At 40.2% G+C, this 20,214-nt stretch overlaps 1 protein-coding gene across 9 annotated transcripts in view; it reads right to left on the bottom strand.

Annotated features, from left to right (window-relative positions):
* ARID1B (AT-rich interaction domain 1B) overlaps positions 1-20,214 on the bottom strand; it is a 326,580-nt gene that overhangs the window by 75,212 nt on the left and 231,154 nt on the right. For all 9 annotated transcript variants that reach the window (XM_038133282.1, XM_038133283.1, XM_038133279.1 and 6 more), the window contains one exon: positions 6,423-6,512. In XM_038133282.1, the coding sequence (XP_037989210.1) occupies positions 6,423-6,512 (90 nt within the window). The remainder of the gene's footprint in view (positions 1-6,422; positions 6,513-20,214) is intronic.

Below are 20,214 nucleotides of genomic sequence, written 5' to 3'. Positions count from 1 at the left end.
CGAGAACTGATTCTGGGTTTTGATTGTACAGATATTATTACCTACTTCACATCCTACTTCTGCAGGTTTGCTGTCTCCCAGCATGGCTTATCATATGTAAATCATACCCTTTTGTCCTTTGGTTCTTCTTGCAGATGGCCTGCTGTATATTTAGCATAGGCCACTAGTAATCAGATCAACCTAAAGCTGAGACTGGCTGGTGTGTGTCTGAAATCCAAGTACAGTCTGGAACCAGCAACCTGAAATGGTGATTGACTTCTTTAAGAATTAACCTGTTTTGGCAGAGCAACATAATTTCTAATACTTTTGGGCAAGAAAAGCAGGTTTTCCTGAAACACTTGGGAGACAAACAGACACAAAACTATGCACTCCCCAGCTCAGAGAGAAAAATAGGAACTTTTGTTCCCAGTGATGTTGATTACTAATCAAAGTAAACATATTGTAAGCTTTTTTGCTGTGCATTGCTAATCAAAACAGCAAAGAAAAATAGTATGTACACATTTTAAAAACCTGCTTATCACACTGACACTACATTTCAATGCACTTCCACTTTTACAATCTAATTAAAAATACAGAGGTAAAAATGAATGATGGCCAGATCTTTTCTAGAAACTGTCAATAAATTTAGCACTCACTAAGTTGAGAAAGTGATGTAGCTTTTTGAGTCACCAAAAAAGCCTGGTGCCTGGCTCTGCCTCCACATACAGACCTGCTCTGTGTACTCCTTGGCATGATGTTCCTACTTCATCACGTGCCCTGACATAAAAAAGGGATGCTTTACAGAGCTAATGTGACAGTTTCAACTAAACCCTGCCTTTCCTCCTTATGTGATGCACTTTTTCTGTTTGTGGAGGGCACAGCTCCTCTTATCCCAGTTTCTTGGGCATGATTTCTGCCCAGCCTGGCAGAGTGTTCCTGCATACCAGACAGAGCTCAGCTCCCCTGCGCTGACCCACTTGGAGAAGGCTGTGTGCAGAAGAGGCACTCAAACATACCTGTGGCTTTGCACTCTATGCATGTCTCAAGCATCTTTCTTTAAGAGCCTGAAACACTTCAGTCTACATCAAGTAAACTTATTACCAAGTCTGATTTAACCTTAAGTGGTGTCATCGTTAACATGGCAAGCAGAAGAATGTTAATGACAAGAATCATTTTATTCTCTAGCTCCTCAGTGCTCTGAACAGATCCCAAATCCCCAAATGAGAGCAAAAAATGTATTCTCAGGGAAAAAGTCTTTTAAAGATCTAAAAGCAAACTACAGTATCTTTCTTGTTGCAATAAGAATTCTTTGATCTATTTTCTTCCTTCTGGTTTCCATTTTTAAGAAAAAAATGGATTTCAGGGAAAATAATCTCTACCATCAAACGTCAGTATTAAACCATAAATCTGATCAGGAATGGTAGGTTCAAAACACCTGATTGGTATTCTGTGTCTTCCACACGAGCAAAAACATTTATATTTTGTTAGAAGAAAATGCATGACAGTGGAATTTATGTAATGGCTGTGTACAAATAAGCCTGCCCAGAAAACAGTTAAAGGGGAGAAAAATACCTGTATGAAATCTAATGGGTAAATTAGGGAATTTTAGTTACAGGAATTCAGTTGCTACTTAGTGTTTGTAGGGAAGCACAAAGAGAACATCAAAATGCCTGATCACATCCCATCTGTTACAACCTCTTACTGGATAACATCTTGACTGCCAAAAAAGCTATTTAAATTTACTACATTGCAGCTACTGATAAATATCACTTCTGTGAAGATCTAATACTAAATAAGGACAAGATCTGAGGATAAACCTTACAAGCAGCAGTGTCAAAAAGATCCAAATTTTGCTTAGTGTAACACCTGTACTCTTAAGAGCAAGCAGTTTTCAGGGACTCCTTGTGCCTGACTGTGATATGTTTTTAATAGAGCACACAACTGTACAACACTCCTCAAAAGCTGGATGTCAACAACGGAATGAAATAAAGGTAGAACAGAAAGAATGACACAAAAAAGAAAAAAATGAAAAGGTACTAGGAGAAGGTGATGGAGAAGGCAGCAACTTCTATTCAACAATTTTGGAGGTGATTACTCCAGGCACTGTCCACATAGATCTGACAGGCACAGAATGCTGCCATGAAACTGCCTCCAGCAATGGAATACATTTTCCAGCACATCACAGCAGCTGCAACGGCATCAATTCTGCTTGCAATCCATGTCCAAAAAGAAAAGTTCTCAGTGGTCCTATTTCAGCATATCTCAAGGACTAATTAAATCCTCATTACTATCTTCTAATTATTCCAGTGCTCTGGGATTTCGCTCCGCAAGTCCCCAATGGTGCATTAGATGAAAAGGGTTAAATAACCTGTGTTGATTTTGAGACTCCAGATCTATTTCAGACCTTTAGCATATCATCAGCATTATCATGAATATTTAACTATGTACCGCTGTGAAAATTATAAGGGGAAAACAATTAAAGATTTTTTAAAAATTAATTCTGACCCATATACATTTGCACTAATAAATAAGGCTTCTTTAAGTATCCCCATTATGAGAGTGCTTGCTACAGTAATAATGTGAAGTCATTAACTGTTTTCATTAAATTCAATGGTTTTCAGGAGCTCCCAATTCACTATTTCAATATAAGACTGAAACCTGACATCCACATACCCAACTGCATAAGCATGAAAATACTATTTAAAAGCAGGTAAGTTTTCTAAGCTTTTTCAGAATTACATAAGGAACCATTCTTTCCTGCAGGGGTAAAAGTGCCTATTTCAACATTATTATGACAAATATTCTCCTAACAGTGCTTGCACAGGTGAGTGTTCATATGAGCAGACAGAAATCTCTGTTAGTTTACAAAAGTAAGAATGGGAGTATAAGCTAATGGCGAGGACAAAGGTGTCTTTTTCAGGCTGCAGCCTCACGAAACTAATGAAGAGGGTCAATTGGGATGTGCTGGGCTTCTAATTTGATCCCTAGAAATAACTTCAAATTCCTTGAGCACTTCTGGTTACTAAGGACATCCTCAAACTACAGCTTCCAAAAAACAAACAAATAAATAGATACAGCTGAACATAGGGAACTCAAGTGGCAGTGTACCTCAAGTATTTGCTGAATGATTATGACAGCTGCCCTACCTCTGGGGCTGATGCAAAGAAAGTTTATAAAGAGCCTTGACTTCAATAAACACAAAATATGGAACCCCTACTTTTGATCATATAAAGTAAAGTCTGGAGGAGATCTACTAGAAATGGAGAGCAAGATGTGCATCCTCCTTCCTCCCAAAAATGAAGCAAGTTTTGATGACTACCTCAATTAGTCATGACTACACTGTCATTATGGTAGCCGCATGTAATGGTAATTGTTGGGATTCAGCAGCAGTTAAAAAAGCACACTTTTGCTTCTCCAAGAGACTTCTGACACCAGTCTGTCTCCACAGCTGTCTGACTCCAACAGTTCTTTCAGATGTACGGGACTTGACTTCAAGTCCCACTGCTTTCCAAGCCGCGTGAGCTAAGAAATAGGTTATGTACATAAAATTCAATTTCTTGTTTCTTAGGTAGCCAACATGTGTTGGCAGAACTAAAACCATTTCACTGATTGGGCATCAAACAACAGCGGCCAGTTACCGGTTGTGGGACAAGAACAGAAGTGCCTAGAACAGCAGGCTACATTTACACTGAGCAGGTCCAAAAGTTCTACAGCTTGAGCAGGACATGACAAACTTAAAAATTATTTTTTAGAAGTAAGCATTTTAATGATTATTACAAAAAAGTATTAAATAAGCTATATAAAAAGAAACCTGAGGAGCACAAAAAAATCCAATCCCCCAAGAAACTCCTATTACTGTATATATGCAGTACATTGCTAGTCTGTACTATCACACACAGAGTGTACATGTAAAAATGTGGTCATTGCTTCATGCTGCATTGTGAGACAAGGGATGTAGAGTCCTAGGCAGGCAAACATAAAAATCCCAGAAGGGTGCTGAGTAACCATGGAAAGCATGGCAAAATAAAACCCAACACTTTAACAATAAAATAAATAAGTGTAAACTTAATGGTTTGACGTAGTGGTTTAGCATCCTGAAGTGCTACAGCTCAGACTCCACCCATCAGTCAATCTTCATGATAGCTGGTAAATAACATTTTTTTCAAGTATTGAGAGCAGAGGATTCTGCTCAAGCAATGATTAGTAGTCTTTTGTTCATCCAGTTCTCTCTCTAAACAAGGAAAGAAATGCTATACAAAATGCGAAAACAAACAACATTACCTTATCCTATGGAGTGTCTCTGGGGTTTTTGCTTTCATTTTCCTTTAATTTTTTTTTCTTTTTTTGGAGAAAGTGTATCAGTAAGCCGAGAGTTTAAATTACTGTAACAGATGCCCAAGGATCAGGTGTCCTTAGCAGCAACGATTTTCTGCTCAGGTTTTTATCAGTAAATGACAAGCACCTTCCCTTTGAGTCCCCATCATTCCCCCTCCTTCCTTTCTTCAAGTTCTGTGGAAACCAGTTCAAGCAAGTAAAGGAATCAACTAATGTAACAGCCTTTTTAAAAGGTGAAGTTTTCCATTTCAAAGGAGCCTCTAATCAATGACAGGGCACAAAAGGGAATGCACGCATGTTTATGCGCATACAGCACAGACTTTAGAGAAGCTTTGGGGAACATGTTCTGCAAAATCAATATGACCTAGCTAGTTACAAATTTTGAATCTCCTGCATGAAACAAATGGACTTCTTGTACAAGCTGGGTCACAAGGATCATGCATATTACACCAGATTTTGCATATGAAGTGTTCAAAAACTGCAACACTCCTAAACACATTTTCTATAAGAATATACCCACAATTCTCACTGTGTAGATGAAAAACAAACGAAATCAATCTGTAAATTTTACTTTTCTCACTGTTACTTACTTGTTTGACTTCCCAATTATGGCAGCTGTGTTCTGTTTTACCTCGGAATACCTGTCTGCCTCTCCTGATCACACACTGAACCCCAGTTTTGTTCTACAGCAGAACAGAGAGGTTTGACCTTTCCAGTTCTGTCAGACCTGCCTAACTTGTCCCCCAAAGCCAGGTGAGGAACATATCTTGCAGAGCTAATTATTACTGGGCACTATAACATTTTTATGCCAAGACCCAATTGTGCAAGAAAATGCTCATATCTTTCTGAGATGTTTGGGTCTTCAAAGCCTTCATCTGATCCATTCTTGCTGCCTTGTGACATTTCTATCCCACAAAGCATCATGTCTTTGTATTGGGTACTGAGGGCACTCTTTTTTCACCAAACAAGTATGTCATTCTGAATTTTTTTAATGGGAAAATATGTCCCTGCACTAACAACTGAGTATAAAGAAGGACTGAAAAGGAAACAGAACAAACCAGCATGGAATTCTGTATTTCATGTTCTCATTAATCAGCATTACTGGAGGAGGGGACATTCAACCCAGAAAAATAGCAAAAATTAAGACTCTCTGCTCTTCTTTGTGAATCCTCTTAGCTCCTCCTGGATGCTATCCCAGAAATTTGTCATTCTGTGAGTTCAACTTGTTTCACTGTGAGAAAACTTCTAGTATTTATGGTATCCCCATATGGTGCTACTTAGGATATTTCTGGAAGGAAGACATTTTAGGAGGGGCATTTCATAAATAACTCCATGTTTATCACAGTTATCATGTGTCTGTTTTGCAAGCCTGTCACTGGCACATGTTAACCACTGCATGGACAGGATGCCTGGTTTACAGCAGTTGATAGCACGTATGGCCACGCAACAAAGCTGTGACAACTGTATTCCATGAGCTAGGGAGAAAGAAGGTGAAAGGAAAGAAGAGCTTAAAGTTTATAAAAGGTAAATATAACTTAAGAATGCTCTGCTTATTTTTGTGGGCACACAGTAGGGAGCACCCTTTGAGAACAATGCTCTTGCCTGCAAGGTTTTCCATGGCAAGATTTCCAAATGATTGAACCATTTGACCTAAATATTTGATTTCCCTTTATATTTAAAGATAGTTTATCATGGAACTGGCTGAGGACTATTGTGTCCATGCAAAGAAATTAAAGATGATACTTTCAGGAACAGTAGCAAAACTGCTCCTAGTTACCACTTTTTCTCTACATCTTAATTCCAAGGTAGACAATGAAGAGCTGTATTCTCCAGGACATGACTCAAGTACTTAGAGAAACTGCCTCTATACTCTGGGCATTCACTGTATTTTGAGAAAACCTTATTTTCAATTATAGTTGGGTAAAACCTGCTATTCAGTTGCTCTTTCCCTGGAGACGGAAACCCCCCCAAGCTTTTTACAATGAAGACTGTCATTATTTTCCCTGGGAAAAGAAAAGAAATTCGAGGAAATCTCACATTGCTAACTTGCAACTTAAAATGAAGGCTGCATTTGGCACCAACTGAAAAAGCCCCAACACCTAACAAACCTCGGTCCTGTGGCATTGGTGACTGGCTCAAGGCAGGGTGGGAGCTGGATTCTGACTGGCTGCCAGGAGGCTGCGGTGGCATCTGACTGCCTGTAACACACAGAGAGAAAAGGGAAAACACACTTGCTTTTAGCATTTCTGTGCACAAAACCAAGCATTGCTGCATTTTTCAACCACTCAACATCAAAGAAAGTACCAGCTGTAGAAGGTAAAGACAGAGCTCAACAGGTCTAGCTTTCTTCATACGCTTTTCTTTTTTTTTCTTTTATTTTTTGAAACCCATGGAGGAAACATGCACAAACACATTTAGCAACAGGCATGGCGAAATGTTCAATTTCGCACTGAGCGAGTTCCCAACCTCACCAACATGATCCAATTTATAGCTGCAAATCTCCTGACACATATTTCTGTTAGGGAGTTTAACAAAATCCAAGTCTGCTGAACAATAGGGCTCATCCTGCCTAGCTTAAACTGGCCTCCAGCCAGGCAGACATGGACCGCTGCCAACAATATTACCAATGAAAAATTCGGTCAATACAAAAATGACTAACAACAACAGTTTAAAAAGTATTTAAATGAATCAGTGGTTTTAATATTGTTTGAATGTCCGTGTAGAATATGGGAATAAAAAACAACATGTAGGCACGCATGGTGAAAGTGAATGTTTGAAAGAGATCAGACAGAAAAGGGGTATCTTATTATTCAAATAAAAACAAGGGGAAGTTATTTATTAAAATAACTAGCCAGAACAGACACATCCATTTTAATGTCCTTGTTCTTGCTGTCTACCCACCCAAACAAGCAGAACACTCCCAGTGCTGTCTGTGAGTCTCGGAACACAGAACGTTCCCTTTCAGTGTTAAGGGCTAATAAGGCAGATGCTTATTGCACTGATGCAAGTCACTCCTCTGGGTCACCATTCAACACCGTGTCAACCACAAAGGTCCATCTTACCACCCTCCTAATGCCCAGGAGCCTCAAGCTTAAGCATCAACCTGCCCCAGCCCAAGCAGAAGGAAGAATGAGACCTGGACATCGCCCAGGACTCTTCTTTGCTCTCGGTATTATACATGCCTGCTCGTGACAGCGCAAGTGGCCTGAAGACCACCTCAGGTTAGGCAGCAAATATATACTTTAAGCATTTAGACACTTGCAGTGACGAGCACGGTATAAATAGCAGCAGACAGATTTATACCCCTCATCCTCAGAAACTGTTCAGATTGTTTTCCATTTGAAAGAAATGGAAAGAATAAAAACACAGGCAATAGATTTGTGCCTGCTGAGACTCATTTCCTCCTGCTCAGCAGCTGCCCCTCTGCAGTGGCAGGAGCAAGAATCCTGCAGACGGTCCTGGCGCTGGGAGCCGGGCTGACAGCGGGGCAGCAGGGGCTGCCCTTTACAGCGACCAAGGGCCCCGAGTTGGACATAAAAGCAGGAGAGCAAATGTGTCCGCTCTGCCCCATCCGCTTCCCGTCCCAAAGCCACCGGCTCTCTGCAGCAACTCTGAAGAAGGGCCAGACTGATACAAAGAGAAAATCTGTGAAATGTGGAGTGTAACCGCTGCCTAGCTATTCAGATGAGGTGCTTTTGCACTAAAAACATGACAGTCAACATTACCGGGAGCAGCTGTGACAACTGTCTCAGAGATGCAAATGCTGGACCAGAGGCAGAATTGTTCCTCTAAAAGACCAAACATGCCACTCAGCGCCCAAGGCTTTGGGTTCCACAGCCCATTCACGTACTCTGAGGCATATGACAATAATAATGACAAATTCCAGCTTATGTTTTGATGTCACTCAAGAGCAGGCTGTGGAGATGGTAAGTGCCTGCATTATAATGAAAGCTTTCGGCTTGACAGGAAGGATTCAGTGACTCAAGACTGTAAACAAACAGCATTTCCATGTTAACACAGGGCACTGCCACTTCCACTGTGTATGCCGCAGGCACCGCTATCAGAGAGAGCACTTCAAGTTGATGAGAACCATCTAAGATTTCTACAAACACTTAAAAAAAAAGTAAGAAAAAGCAGGGGTGGTTCTGACTGCACCACATAGTTCTCAGAGGATCCTCCTTTTGGTGGATGCTTGGCTACTTGAGAGAAGCCATAGTGCAGAGAATATCTATGAAAGGCAACATATTTTGCATATTATAGATGGTATCTGGTTTTTTTACATTGATAGTAACATCAGTTATCTGGCTGGAGCCTTATCCCACACAGGCAAATGGTCAATCACAGACCAGTAAAGTCAAAGTGTAGAACAGTACCTGCACAACTTTTATGAAGAAATCAATTTCATCCACATCCTCAGTCAATACAGACTCTGGAGTTTTGCAGATTCACTGGAATTGTCAGTCTCTGCAAACATTTATGCTATTTTTTCAGTGTACTTCTAGTTTTTTTCCTTATTAAACAAACTGTCAAGCAAATTTTTTGTTTCACAAAGAAAAATGATTTCATAAACAGGACCAATCAAACCAACTCTGCACAAGTAACAAATTCCAAGAGAAGCATCCACAATGCTAATAATCACTGGGTGCTACAGATTATCCAGGTGCTGGACATGAAGGTACTGCATCAGAGTGTTTTCAATCAAACTGCCATTTTATTCTTAGAAGTGATGTGAAAGGTAAAAGGAGGTTAAGCACCCAAATACCTTTGAAGACTTGAACTGAACTCTTAATTTGGGTATCTAACTCCTATTGATTAGGAGCTGATGACAGGACTTTAAAACCTTTGAAGATCCTGTCTGCCGTACTTTTCAAGTTTCTTTGTCATGAAAAGAAATGACCTTAAAGATTTTCCATTTCTTTCCTTTAAATGATAGTAATCCTTTTCTCTTTCAACCAGTACCACTGTTGTGTTCCTTGGAAGACACTTTAAATAACACATGAACAGACTTTTCAATTTTATTAGGGAAGGAAAACTTCTACAAAAGAAAAACAACTTTTTTTCATTTTTAACATAACTTCTACAGCTATCCAAAAATCCAATATTTTCTTTTTCACTGACAGACTACTGCCTCCTTTGACCCAGTGGTACACAGAAGCAAGTTAAAACAGGGATGACCTTTTCCCATCTTTTGTATACCATTGTTGCCACATTGGTGAGTACTCCACCTGCCAAAATGTATGCAAAGTGAATACTACAGATGTTTCACAATACTACTCTTATGCAAAACCAAAGAAAATGCAATAATGCATGTTAAAAGGATAGAAGCTGCCATGCTAGCTCTTTCCCTTATACTTAACAGAGGAGCAAAATGCTATACACAAATTTATATGGCTATCTAGTAAAATTGTTAAAACTACTGAAACCTAATATAGTATCTGCTATTTAAAATAAAAACAAGTCATCTGAAGAGGTAAGGGAATTTAAAAATGCATAATACTATATTTGTAAGTCAGTTTTCTATTTTTAAAATTATGTCAAATGTTTTAAAATTTTTTTCACTTTGAAAATCCTCACTACAAATGAAGTCACAAGAGACTGTGTACTGAGTTTGGCAAAAATGGACTGTGAAAAGTACTAAATAGTGACTGCATTATGGCTACAGCCTTGGAGTTAAACTGTAAAAAGTAAATTCCTAAGGGTCAACATAGCAAGCAAGGGCAGACCTTTGATATTCTGCTGAGGAGGAGTCCTTACAGTCCACATCAGCAACGCTTTGAAAGATGCTGAGGGCTCTCCCTCCCAATGATACTGGAGGATGCTCAGCTGTGATGCCCTATACCAGCTGGACAATACCTCACAGAATTATGCCTGAACAGTTGAGTCAAGAAAACACTTTGGTGATAACAGGTTCCCTCTGGGAAATAACCAGTTAAGGGGAGAAGGAGGGGTACAAGAACAAGAATTTTAAGATGCAGAGGAACTGGAGGGTGTGGGACTGATCACAGGCAGCATTGAAAATGGAACACTAGGCTGAAGGAAAGGCAGAAGTTACAGATCTTGTGGGTTGTCTTTGGGACAATTCCCCATCTAATTAGGGAATTGAGAGCTATGACTGGATTAATGACATTGATTGATCACAAAGTAGGCAATATTAGTCAATACAAAAGACGATGAAAGTACTACCTAAGAAACCCTTGGGACCACCTTTTGGCTTGGAGTATTACAAATGTAAATGTTTATATACATGGATCAGAACCAGGCCTTCTGTAACTGAAGAGCTGTAGGTTATGAGGCACACATAGAAGGAAAAAAGGAAGGAAAAATCTGACCATATCTGTTGACCTAAAATGGTTATAGCCTACAAACAGATATAACTAACTATGTCATGTGGCACTCAAAGAAACAAATTGATCACTAGGATAAATTAGGAGGATTGTTTACAGTAGAGGTAAGACAGCACAACATCACTGCTGATGTATCACTGGGGGGCCCTCATAGAGACAAACCCAGAAAGCCTAATACAAACTGGAATGGGAACCAGCTACCAGCATGAATGACAGGAGGCTGAAAGTGTGAGTATTATTTAGTATGACAAAAACTAGAGCTGGAGTGTTGTGACTTCGTTCTAAGAATATATTTGAGGCTAAGTATCAGGGAGGAAAAAGAGCACGATGATGTTTAGGAGGATAATCAAACCATTCCTGGAACGTGAAACAACTTTGTTTTAGGAATAATGAGGTCCTGAAAATTTAGTGATTAGGATGAAATCTGATAAAATAATAGGATAATCATCACATAGTCCATGTTACAATAAAGACTCACAGACCAGAAGAGACATTCCGGGTCTCGGATCCCTACATCACAAATGAAAGAACATAAGTAGGCTTCTATATGGGAGTGTTTTAAATGAACTTTTCAGGAAATTGGAAGTGAGGTGCAAATGACCTCAAAGGAAAGAAATTTTTCTATGGGTAGCATAAAGGGAAACTGGTCATGTGTTTTGTGTTATCTCTTTCATCTTATAAAGCCTATGACCCCTTAAGAATAAAGATTATTTTCTTCCTTAATTTATGCATTGTAGCCAAGCTTCCTGTTGTATCAACAGTATTTTTTAAATTATTTATTCCTTCAAGTAAAAAAGCAAGGGTTGTCTGCATATCCTCTCAAATTAAGACAAACCTTCCTCCTATCTGTGCAGTAATCTGAGTGCAGATGTTTTAAAAGGCTTGGGATATGAGGACCCTTTCAGATACAGCAGCTGTGGCTGTGCTGGGATATACAGAGTCAACACACTCAGACCAAGGCTTCTAGCTCTGCTCAGCACCACACTGCAGCTAATAACCCCTTACAATGCTGGTAATCCACTGCAGCCTGCTTACCAAGACGATTACCACCTCCCCGAGCCAGGAACTTGGGACCAAACCCAGAACCTTCCTGCCTTGGAATGCTTTTGGTGGCTGGCTGAGAGGCTCACTAAAGGCAGCACTGCAGGAAGCTGATTTGTTCCATTGCAGCAAGACCAAGCTTCTAAACAAGGAGCTTATCAACTTATGCCAGATTTATGGATGCTCTATATCATAAAGTGGCATCAAGATTGTTGTCGGGCCTAGCCCTGATTTTCCATATTACCTCTTAAAACAAATGTATCATGCTTCAAAGACACAAGATTCCCTAACATACGTATCACAATCCATGTAACATCAACAAGAAGCAAAACACCCCACTTTGCTTCTCATGAAAGTGTAAAATTCTCAGCCTACCAACACTTGAAAGTTACACTCTCACCTTCTTTTTCCTATCTATGTCACATTCACCATATCAAGGATGGGGTTGTGGGCGAGTTTTAAAGAAATCACTGTAACTTAAGCGCTAAATTGCTCTCAAGTCCCCATTAAAAATGCAACAATGAGCAAAGGGGCCTAGAGAACCCTAGCTCTGACTGTTCTCCACACAAATGCAAAAGCATAAACATCTTAATTTCATGAGCAGAAGCTACTTGTTTGACATGACATAACATTTAATTCAAAGCAAAGTTGACACTGGCGGGATGAGGTAGCTACTCAATATTTTGTTTCATCCTCATTACTCAGTGTGTAGTCCCAAGGTATTACTTATGGAACACCATCCAAATGTCATCCTTACTACAGAATAATTCATTATATTATGGACTTCAAAAAAAAAAAAAGAAAAAAAGAAAGAATTAAGTAGCTGAAACTGGGGTCTGTCAAATTAGACATCCAAGATTCATTCCCAGATTGTGGAACCTCTGAGTAAGATATAAGGGTGTAACAAATATTCAGGAGTATGAAGTGAAATAGTTGTTAGTACTGCCTGAACTGACAAAGGTCTTGGTGGCAAGGGGCAGGAAAGAAAATATATTGCCCTCCAAGGCCAAAGCTCTTTTTGCTCTGGAGGGGAAGGGAGAGCATCAGCAGACACTGCCAAGCAGGTCTGCTTCATCCATCATCCAGAAGTCACCTCTGTGTTTGGACCAAAGTGAAGCACTTTCTCCTGAGATTTTGGGACTAAGCCTAAAACAAGCTGTCAATTGGAATCTTCAGAAGCATTGGACTCACCCAAATACTGAGTGGCTTTCCAGCAGGTCACAGCAAGCCCCTGTCTGCCTGAGGACTATTCTTTTCCAACAAATTCCAAAATTCTGCTGCAAACCAGGAAGGCAGTAGGCCTCCTCAATATTAATAATGCATCATTTATTTACTTGTATAAGCAAAGGCATAAGTCAGTCTAAATCTAAGAATCACTGCTTCTCTATCCTCAGTAACACCTACCCCAAACCTGTAATTTCACTTTGCAGTTATGAGAAGTTTCATTTGGGGGAATCAAATTCTTTCTGCTTTCACCACTGCCTAACTCTGCATCCATTTAATGCATTATTTCCATTAAGCTTGGGAGAGTTTCCAGCCAAGGATATTTCTGCTGGAGGCCAGTCCAGAATGGTGCAGCCCAGGATAGCAACCAGTTAAATCTTTTCTAATCCCCACATTCAGAAACGATGGCTCACAGGGGCTGGCATGCAGGAACTGAATAGAGCAGGCAAGCTCATATTTCTCTCACCAGGCCAAATTAATAAAAACAAAACCTGATTTCTCCTTCTCGTTTTCCTATTCTTCCTGTTCCCCAATATTTTTCCTCTTTCAAACAATTTTTTTTTTTGTTTGAGAAGCCTAATGTTTGGCTGCCTTCTGAAGAAATGGGCACAGTGACAGATGAAAGGCCGTATTCATCGCCTAATTCAGAATAGGGAAAAACCGACTGCTGTGCATTTAAGATTCTAACAACCTTGCAATTTTGTAGAGCCGTTTTCCCCAACCCATTCTTTTGAAGAAATCTGCTTTTATTCTGTTAATAACTAACCACAGTTGCAGCAGCATGGATCCGATTAGCAGTTCTTACGCTACAAAGGGGGCTGGGGGGGAGGCTGTGAACAGGGTTGCCAATTTGTCCACCTGGGTCCCCAGAAGAAAGATTAGATGAGGTGCTTGCTCCTTTCTTCCCCAGTCACTCGCTGCTCTGCACTAGACAGACCTCTTCAAAGCTCAGCCACTGATTTAATTTCTTTTTTTCCCCCTCTAAAGTCTCGTTTAACCACCCCTCCACATGTTTTGCACTCTGTCGCTGCGTCCCTCCAAAGCGATGGCGTGAATTGGGATGAGTGGGGTTGGGAGAGGCTGTGGCCACAGCTTGCCAGCACTTTCTCTCACGCCTCTACAGGGCCTCTGAATTGCTTTTAGATTTTGAAAATTGTATTTTCTTAAATTTTGGAAAAAAGTGCCTATGTTCTTTAGGGAATGATTCAGACCCGGTAGGCATACTGTGTTTTTTCATTCTGTCCTTTTAATCCTTCCATAAAAATGGTAGTTTTGCTTGCATTTGAACTGAAGTAGAAGATTGTAAAGGGTTGCATGGATTTAGTAATCTGTAATTACTTAGGACACATCATTACATGTTTGTAGTAATTACGTGTAACGCAAAAAGCATATACTTCAGCTAGAGGAAAACCATTCCCAAATTTTCTATAAAATGTCAATTAAACAGAATATAAAACTGCAATTGATGCAAGTGCTAAATATCTAAAAGCTCCTAACAAAGGAGAGGGTAGTATTTCTTTTTTTGGCAAATTTCTTCCTTCCAGAAATGAAACCTACCCTGCCACACACCTGAAACTTAAAACCTCGGAATTCTATTTAGGGATTTAAACCAAGTTCCAAAAGGAAGAATTTTTCATTATCAGTGCTCATTCTCTAGACTGTATTTATAACCAGGAGTCTTTTTTCTCTAAGCTGTTCCTTATTGTGTCACCTGCATTCAAGAGCCTGAGAAGCACAACAGACATAGCAGACAGGCATTTGTAAAATTTGCCACCTAATAAAAATCTTAACTCCTAACTTTAACATTGCTAAATTTTAACCAAACCACAGATAAATTTTTGTTTTTAATATCTGCAGTGTAAAAACATGCAAGATACAAAACAAAGTGCGAATGTGATGTGAAATTGCTGTTTCTTATCCCTATTTCTTTTCCCTTGATTCAAGTAAGTTTAAGAATTTCTCAGAATCAGGCTGCATTAACTTGGAAGACCATTAGTGATGGAGTTTGAGTTCTCTCTGCTCCTCCCGGCTCTCTCAAGTCTAGCAAGCAGGGAAATTGGAGCAGCGCTATGTGGCAATGAACTGTTTAGCCAGTCCTGCCTGCTACTCCTCATGCTAGATCACTGTCTCTGATTAAAGAGCATTTTAGTAGCAAAATGTATGTGCTCTCACTAATACTACCCTCAAAAGGAACAAACCCTCAGCTAATCTAGTTTTTCTTATTGTGTTATATGGCATATTACACAGCCCTGGTCTCAGCAATTCTCAGGGATGAGGGAGAAAAGGGCAAGTTGAATGCATAAAGGATAAAAGCACCTTGAGGCAAACCTGCTTCCAAAACCCATTTGGTGGGTCTGATCTCCCTAGAAGACAAGATCTATCATGCCATATTTCATCTTGCCCGACAACGATAAGCTCCAAAGACTGGTGCGGAAGCGAAGCAATTCTTCATGTATTTTTAATCAACCGAGAACTTTCATCTGGCGAGCTCCCTCCGCAAGGTCACACGCACCACGTGCGGCCACGTGCTTCTCATGCAGCTTGCAAACACCAACTCCTATGTCAGCTTCTGTTTGGAAGGGGGAGTATTAACATTAGCAACTCCTGGTTATATCATTTATAAACATGCAGATGTGGATTATTAAAGATTAATGCATTTTGGGATTGGTGTCGGCATTCCGTTTGTCTCACGCCGAAACCAATTCTGTTCTTCATTAGTCAACGACAACCCACATCACCCTGTTGTGGAAGAGAAATCAAAGGTGCAAGCGTGAATTGAGAATAAGTGATGAAACTGATTACTAAGAAACTTAACGGCTGTAATCAATCAACACATCACAATAATTCGAGTCCACTGTTATCTGAAAATGGGGAAAACACAGAAAAGCTTGCCGACGGAGTGAATTGTTCTTTTGTGTTTGCTTTCTAAAAACCCACTTTGCAATTTGACTTCCGTATCTACCTACAGAACAATCCTGTCAAAGGGCTGTTCAAATCTTTCAAGTCGCAGTTCAAACTGCAAGAATTTTGTCTCTAAGGAGGAGAAAGGATATCTCGCTTTTCATTACTTTAAAAAAAAATTATTATCTGGAGGTAGTGAAAATGTTCTTCTTTTGAGGTACAGAATTAATTCAAGCAATATTTGCAATTGCACAGACTCCTTCTTCGAAGGAGGGACACACCACGTATCTGTCTAGTCAAGTCTGACACTAACTATGAAGCATGAAGGCCACTTTAAATATCTCTCACGGCAGTGATACATAGTCCACTGAAAAAGTGAAAACTGCAGCAGCCTATCCCATCACAGAAACCAAATACCTTATGACATTTATGCTCTACTTTATCTAGGTATAACAACCATCTGTCAACAACAACAAAAACACACTGATGGAGATGTGAGAGACTTTTCCCATTTGCTCATTAATCACTGCTTAGTATTGCAAGGGACAAGCGAGTGAGAGACAACCTTTTAATTTATGATAAAACACAAATTAATGCCCTATTTGCCAACACCAATAAAGAGAGACAAATAATGACAGAGTAAAAACCCCCAAACATACAAAACCAAACACACACCACTTTAAATTTCTCAACAAAAACATAAGTTGAGAAAAAAAAGTTATAAAGAAATGCATAGGTTCACGATCAAACGTAAACAGTAACTGTCCAAGGATGGCCTTAGAACATGCAGCTAAAACTAACAACAAACATACCTGTCAAATCTTGGCCGCTGTGGTTAAGTATATTTGAATTTTGTTACGTGAAGCAGAGCACATGCATAATTATGCAAATATGTTAATTGGATTTCAACAGCCTTCATACTCTAGATGGATTTGTACCAGCAGGGTGCTACCAGTGACTCACAGAGCTACAAGAAGTGGCCTGTGTGCATGTGCTGCCACAGTGCCCACAGCAGCAGATGCCCTGCCATGCGGGCTGCTCAGCCATTGGCAGGATGGTGGAAACAGGCCTGGCAGGAATCAGCAAAGAGGACAAACCAGATATGGGGCAGAGCACAGCTATGGGGATGTGAACACCACTGATCTGGCCATCTGTGGGAGGGTGCTGGACAAATCTCAGCGCCGGATCCTTCAGAGTGTTCAGTCCATAGGGCAGAAATGTTTGGCACTGGCTTAAGACAGCAATTAAACACTAAAACTGCAATGTGTGGCTGTGAAATATAAACACTGACCCACCAGATATTAAGCAAGTGAAACCACTTAAAACTAAACCCCATAAACTACCCATAAAAAATAACCACCCAGGGCATGCTTTTTTTTGGTGATTTACTGTTTTTCTATCTGATACTTAACTTTGGGCAAATAAAAAACAGCAGGTTGATGCCTGTGGAAAATGAAACCCTCTGTCATCACGAAAACTGAACAGGAGGAACTTGAACAGCGTGTCTCTGTCTCTTTTCATCTCATGCACCTGTTCTGGAAAGACCACCTCTGCAGAGAAGGACACCTCCCTGATCTCTGGCAGCATTTTATAGTGCCTTTTGTAGCATAGGCTCTTCTCACAAAATCTAATTGAGACTATTTAGTTATTTCATGAAGCCTTGAGACAACAGATTATTCATCAGTTGTGACCTGGACTGAATTCTAATAGGTATCACAGGCTAGATGCTCCCTGTGCTAGAAGCAATGCCTTGAGCTAGAGTGCGTTACAATTTGCTTATTTTTTCATCCTTTGAAAAGACAGAAACACTCTAAATGTTGTACAAACCATTCAAAAGAAAGGATTTTAAACTACTACTATGTTAAACATTCACATATTTCATTTATAAGCATTCTAGATTTGCAAAACTGCTGATTAGATGTTTTGTGCACTAGAAGTGATTAAGAACATAGCTACGTCAATGGCATTTTGTGTTTTGGCTTTTTTCTGGTCTGGATGCCAATGAACAGCATGCATCTTCCTTGCAACAAGCTGTTGCAAGATTTTTGCCTCCAGAGAAGCCAAGGGAGAAACATTGATAGATGTGTTAAAATAATCTTTCTAGACAGGGGGATCATATCCATTTTACAAGGATATAATCCCCTCTTGTTTTGCAATTACTTTAGGGTATTTAAAACTTCAACAAAAAGCACAGTATTACAAATTAATAGATTCATACATTTGTTTGGGTTGGAAGGGATCTTAAAGTTCGTCTGGTTCCAACCCTCCTCCCCCCTGTCATGGGCAGGGACACCTTCCACTAGATCAGGTTGCTCAAAGCCTCATCCAACCTGGCCTGGAACACTTCTAGAGATGGGGCATTGACAGATTCTCTGGGCAACCTGTTCCAGTGCCTCACTACTCTTACAGTGAAGAACTTCTTCCCAATATCTAATATGAACCTCCTTTCAGTTTAAAGCCATTCCCCCTTGACCTGTTACTCGTGTCCTTTTAAACAGTTCGTCTCCAGCCTTCCTGTAAGCCACCTGTAGTGCTGGAAGCTGCCTGCCATAAGGTCTCTCCAGAGCCTTCTCTTCTTCAGGCTGAAAAACCTCAGTTCTCTCAAGCTGTCTTCTAAAAGAGGTGCTCCAGCTCTCTCACCACCTTTGTAGCCCTCCCCTGGAGCTGATCCAACTTAGGTTCTGCTTGTGTTGGGGACCCCTGAGCTGGATGCAGAACTTCAGGTGGGGTCTTATGAGAGCAGAGCAGAGGGCCATGCTGGTTTTGATGCTAAATGTTGGCTCTCTGGGCTGCAAGGGCACATTGCCGGGTCTTGCTGAGCTTCTCCTCCACCAACACCCCCAAGTCCTTCTCCTCAGGGCTGCTCTCAATGCATTCTCTGCCCAGTCTGTATCTGTTGGGATTGCCCTGACCCAGCTGCTGGCCTTCCTCTTGGCCTTACTGAACTTCATGAGGCTCACACAGTCCCACCTCTGAAGCCTGCCCAGGTCCCTCTGGATGCCATCCCTTCCCTCTGTGTGTCAGCTGCACTGCACGGCTTTGTGTCATCGGCAAACTCGCTGGGGGTGCACTCGATCCCACTGTCCATGTCACCCACAAAGGCATTTAACAGTGTTACTTTCATATGGCAGTCTTTTCTCCCTCAAAAATATTTAAAGAGGTCCATGCCATATAATATACAAATAGTGGTGGTTCACAGATCAATCCCAAGGAAAATATTTTTCCAAATTCTTTTTTAAAACAAGATCTACAGTAAAACTATTGTTTTACTATAGCAGCTTCTAGAAACTGGTTCAACTGGTAGGCTTCTGTTTTATAAGGCATGAAAGAAGGCATCACTCTTTTGGATTCCTGCAGTACAATGTCCCTTTGGACTGTGACAGACTGCTGCTCATGCTTTTCTTCTCGCAGCATTTTAGTCATACACATAACAAGCACACCAAGACGAGATTTCCTGTTACTGTTCCATCTGGGTATCCCATTTCCCTCTTGCTCCTCTTTTTTGCCTGGAGTGTTGGCTGTAATGCTGTAGTTCTGATGGATCCTGGAATTCAAGCCAGCTAGCTGATCAATACAGGCATGAAAGACCTCCAGGTTTGCAGAAAGTAGAGTTTAACACTGAATGGATTACATCCATTGATTCACATAATTATTCCAATTAAAATTTGGGGTAGTTTTAATCAGAGGAGGATACGGACTGGTTAGCAAAAATTAAGAAACCTGTCAATAACACTTCTAAACCAGAGTATCCACAAATGATCTCTTTCCAAAAATTGTAAATTCATCTGTATCCAAGTTCCTCAGTGAAAGAAGACAACAATTGTAATAAAAACAACAATATAGCTGAAGCTTAACAGAGTGAGAATAAACTTGTTTCTTCAGAAAGTACATGGAATGTCTTAAAAGCACAAGTCAAAATACTGATCTATGTTAATGAAGTCAAAATACTGATCCATGTGAAAAGAAATCACATATTTCTAGAGGCAGCATTTGCTACTCATTATTAGCATAGCATACCCTTCTCTTCTATAGAGATAACAATTGCTGTAGGGGTTTAAAATAATAGAATCTATTAACTTGTACAAAATCTGCTTGTCCATCATGGGTTAAGGGATTCCTGGCCTATCAGCAATCTTTCACAGAACTCTTAATATTAAAAAAAATTTGCTGCTTACACCGCAAGGGAGAAAGAGCTGACAAAAGCCTTTGGCCAGTGAGATCAAAATTGGGGATGGGGGGAGAAAGGGGAGCTTAGCTTATTTACATTTTTGCTTTGTTAGTAAACTGGAATTGTTAGAGCAGGAGGGAAAGGGAAAAAAAAGAGAAAAGTGAAATTAACAGCCACTAAATCTTCTGGCAACAGCAGTGCATTTTGATATATGCTGCGTCA

Source organism: Motacilla alba, chromosome 3 (genome assembly GCF_015832195.1).
Source record: "Motacilla alba alba isolate MOTALB_02 chromosome 3, Motacilla_alba_V1.0_pri, whole genome shotgun sequence".
NCBI classification, from domain to species: domain Eukaryota; kingdom Metazoa; phylum Chordata; class Aves; order Passeriformes; family Motacillidae; genus Motacilla; species Motacilla alba.
The sequence above is the reverse complement of the archived record's forward strand: the minus strand, read 5'-3'. Positions and strand labels throughout refer to the sequence as shown.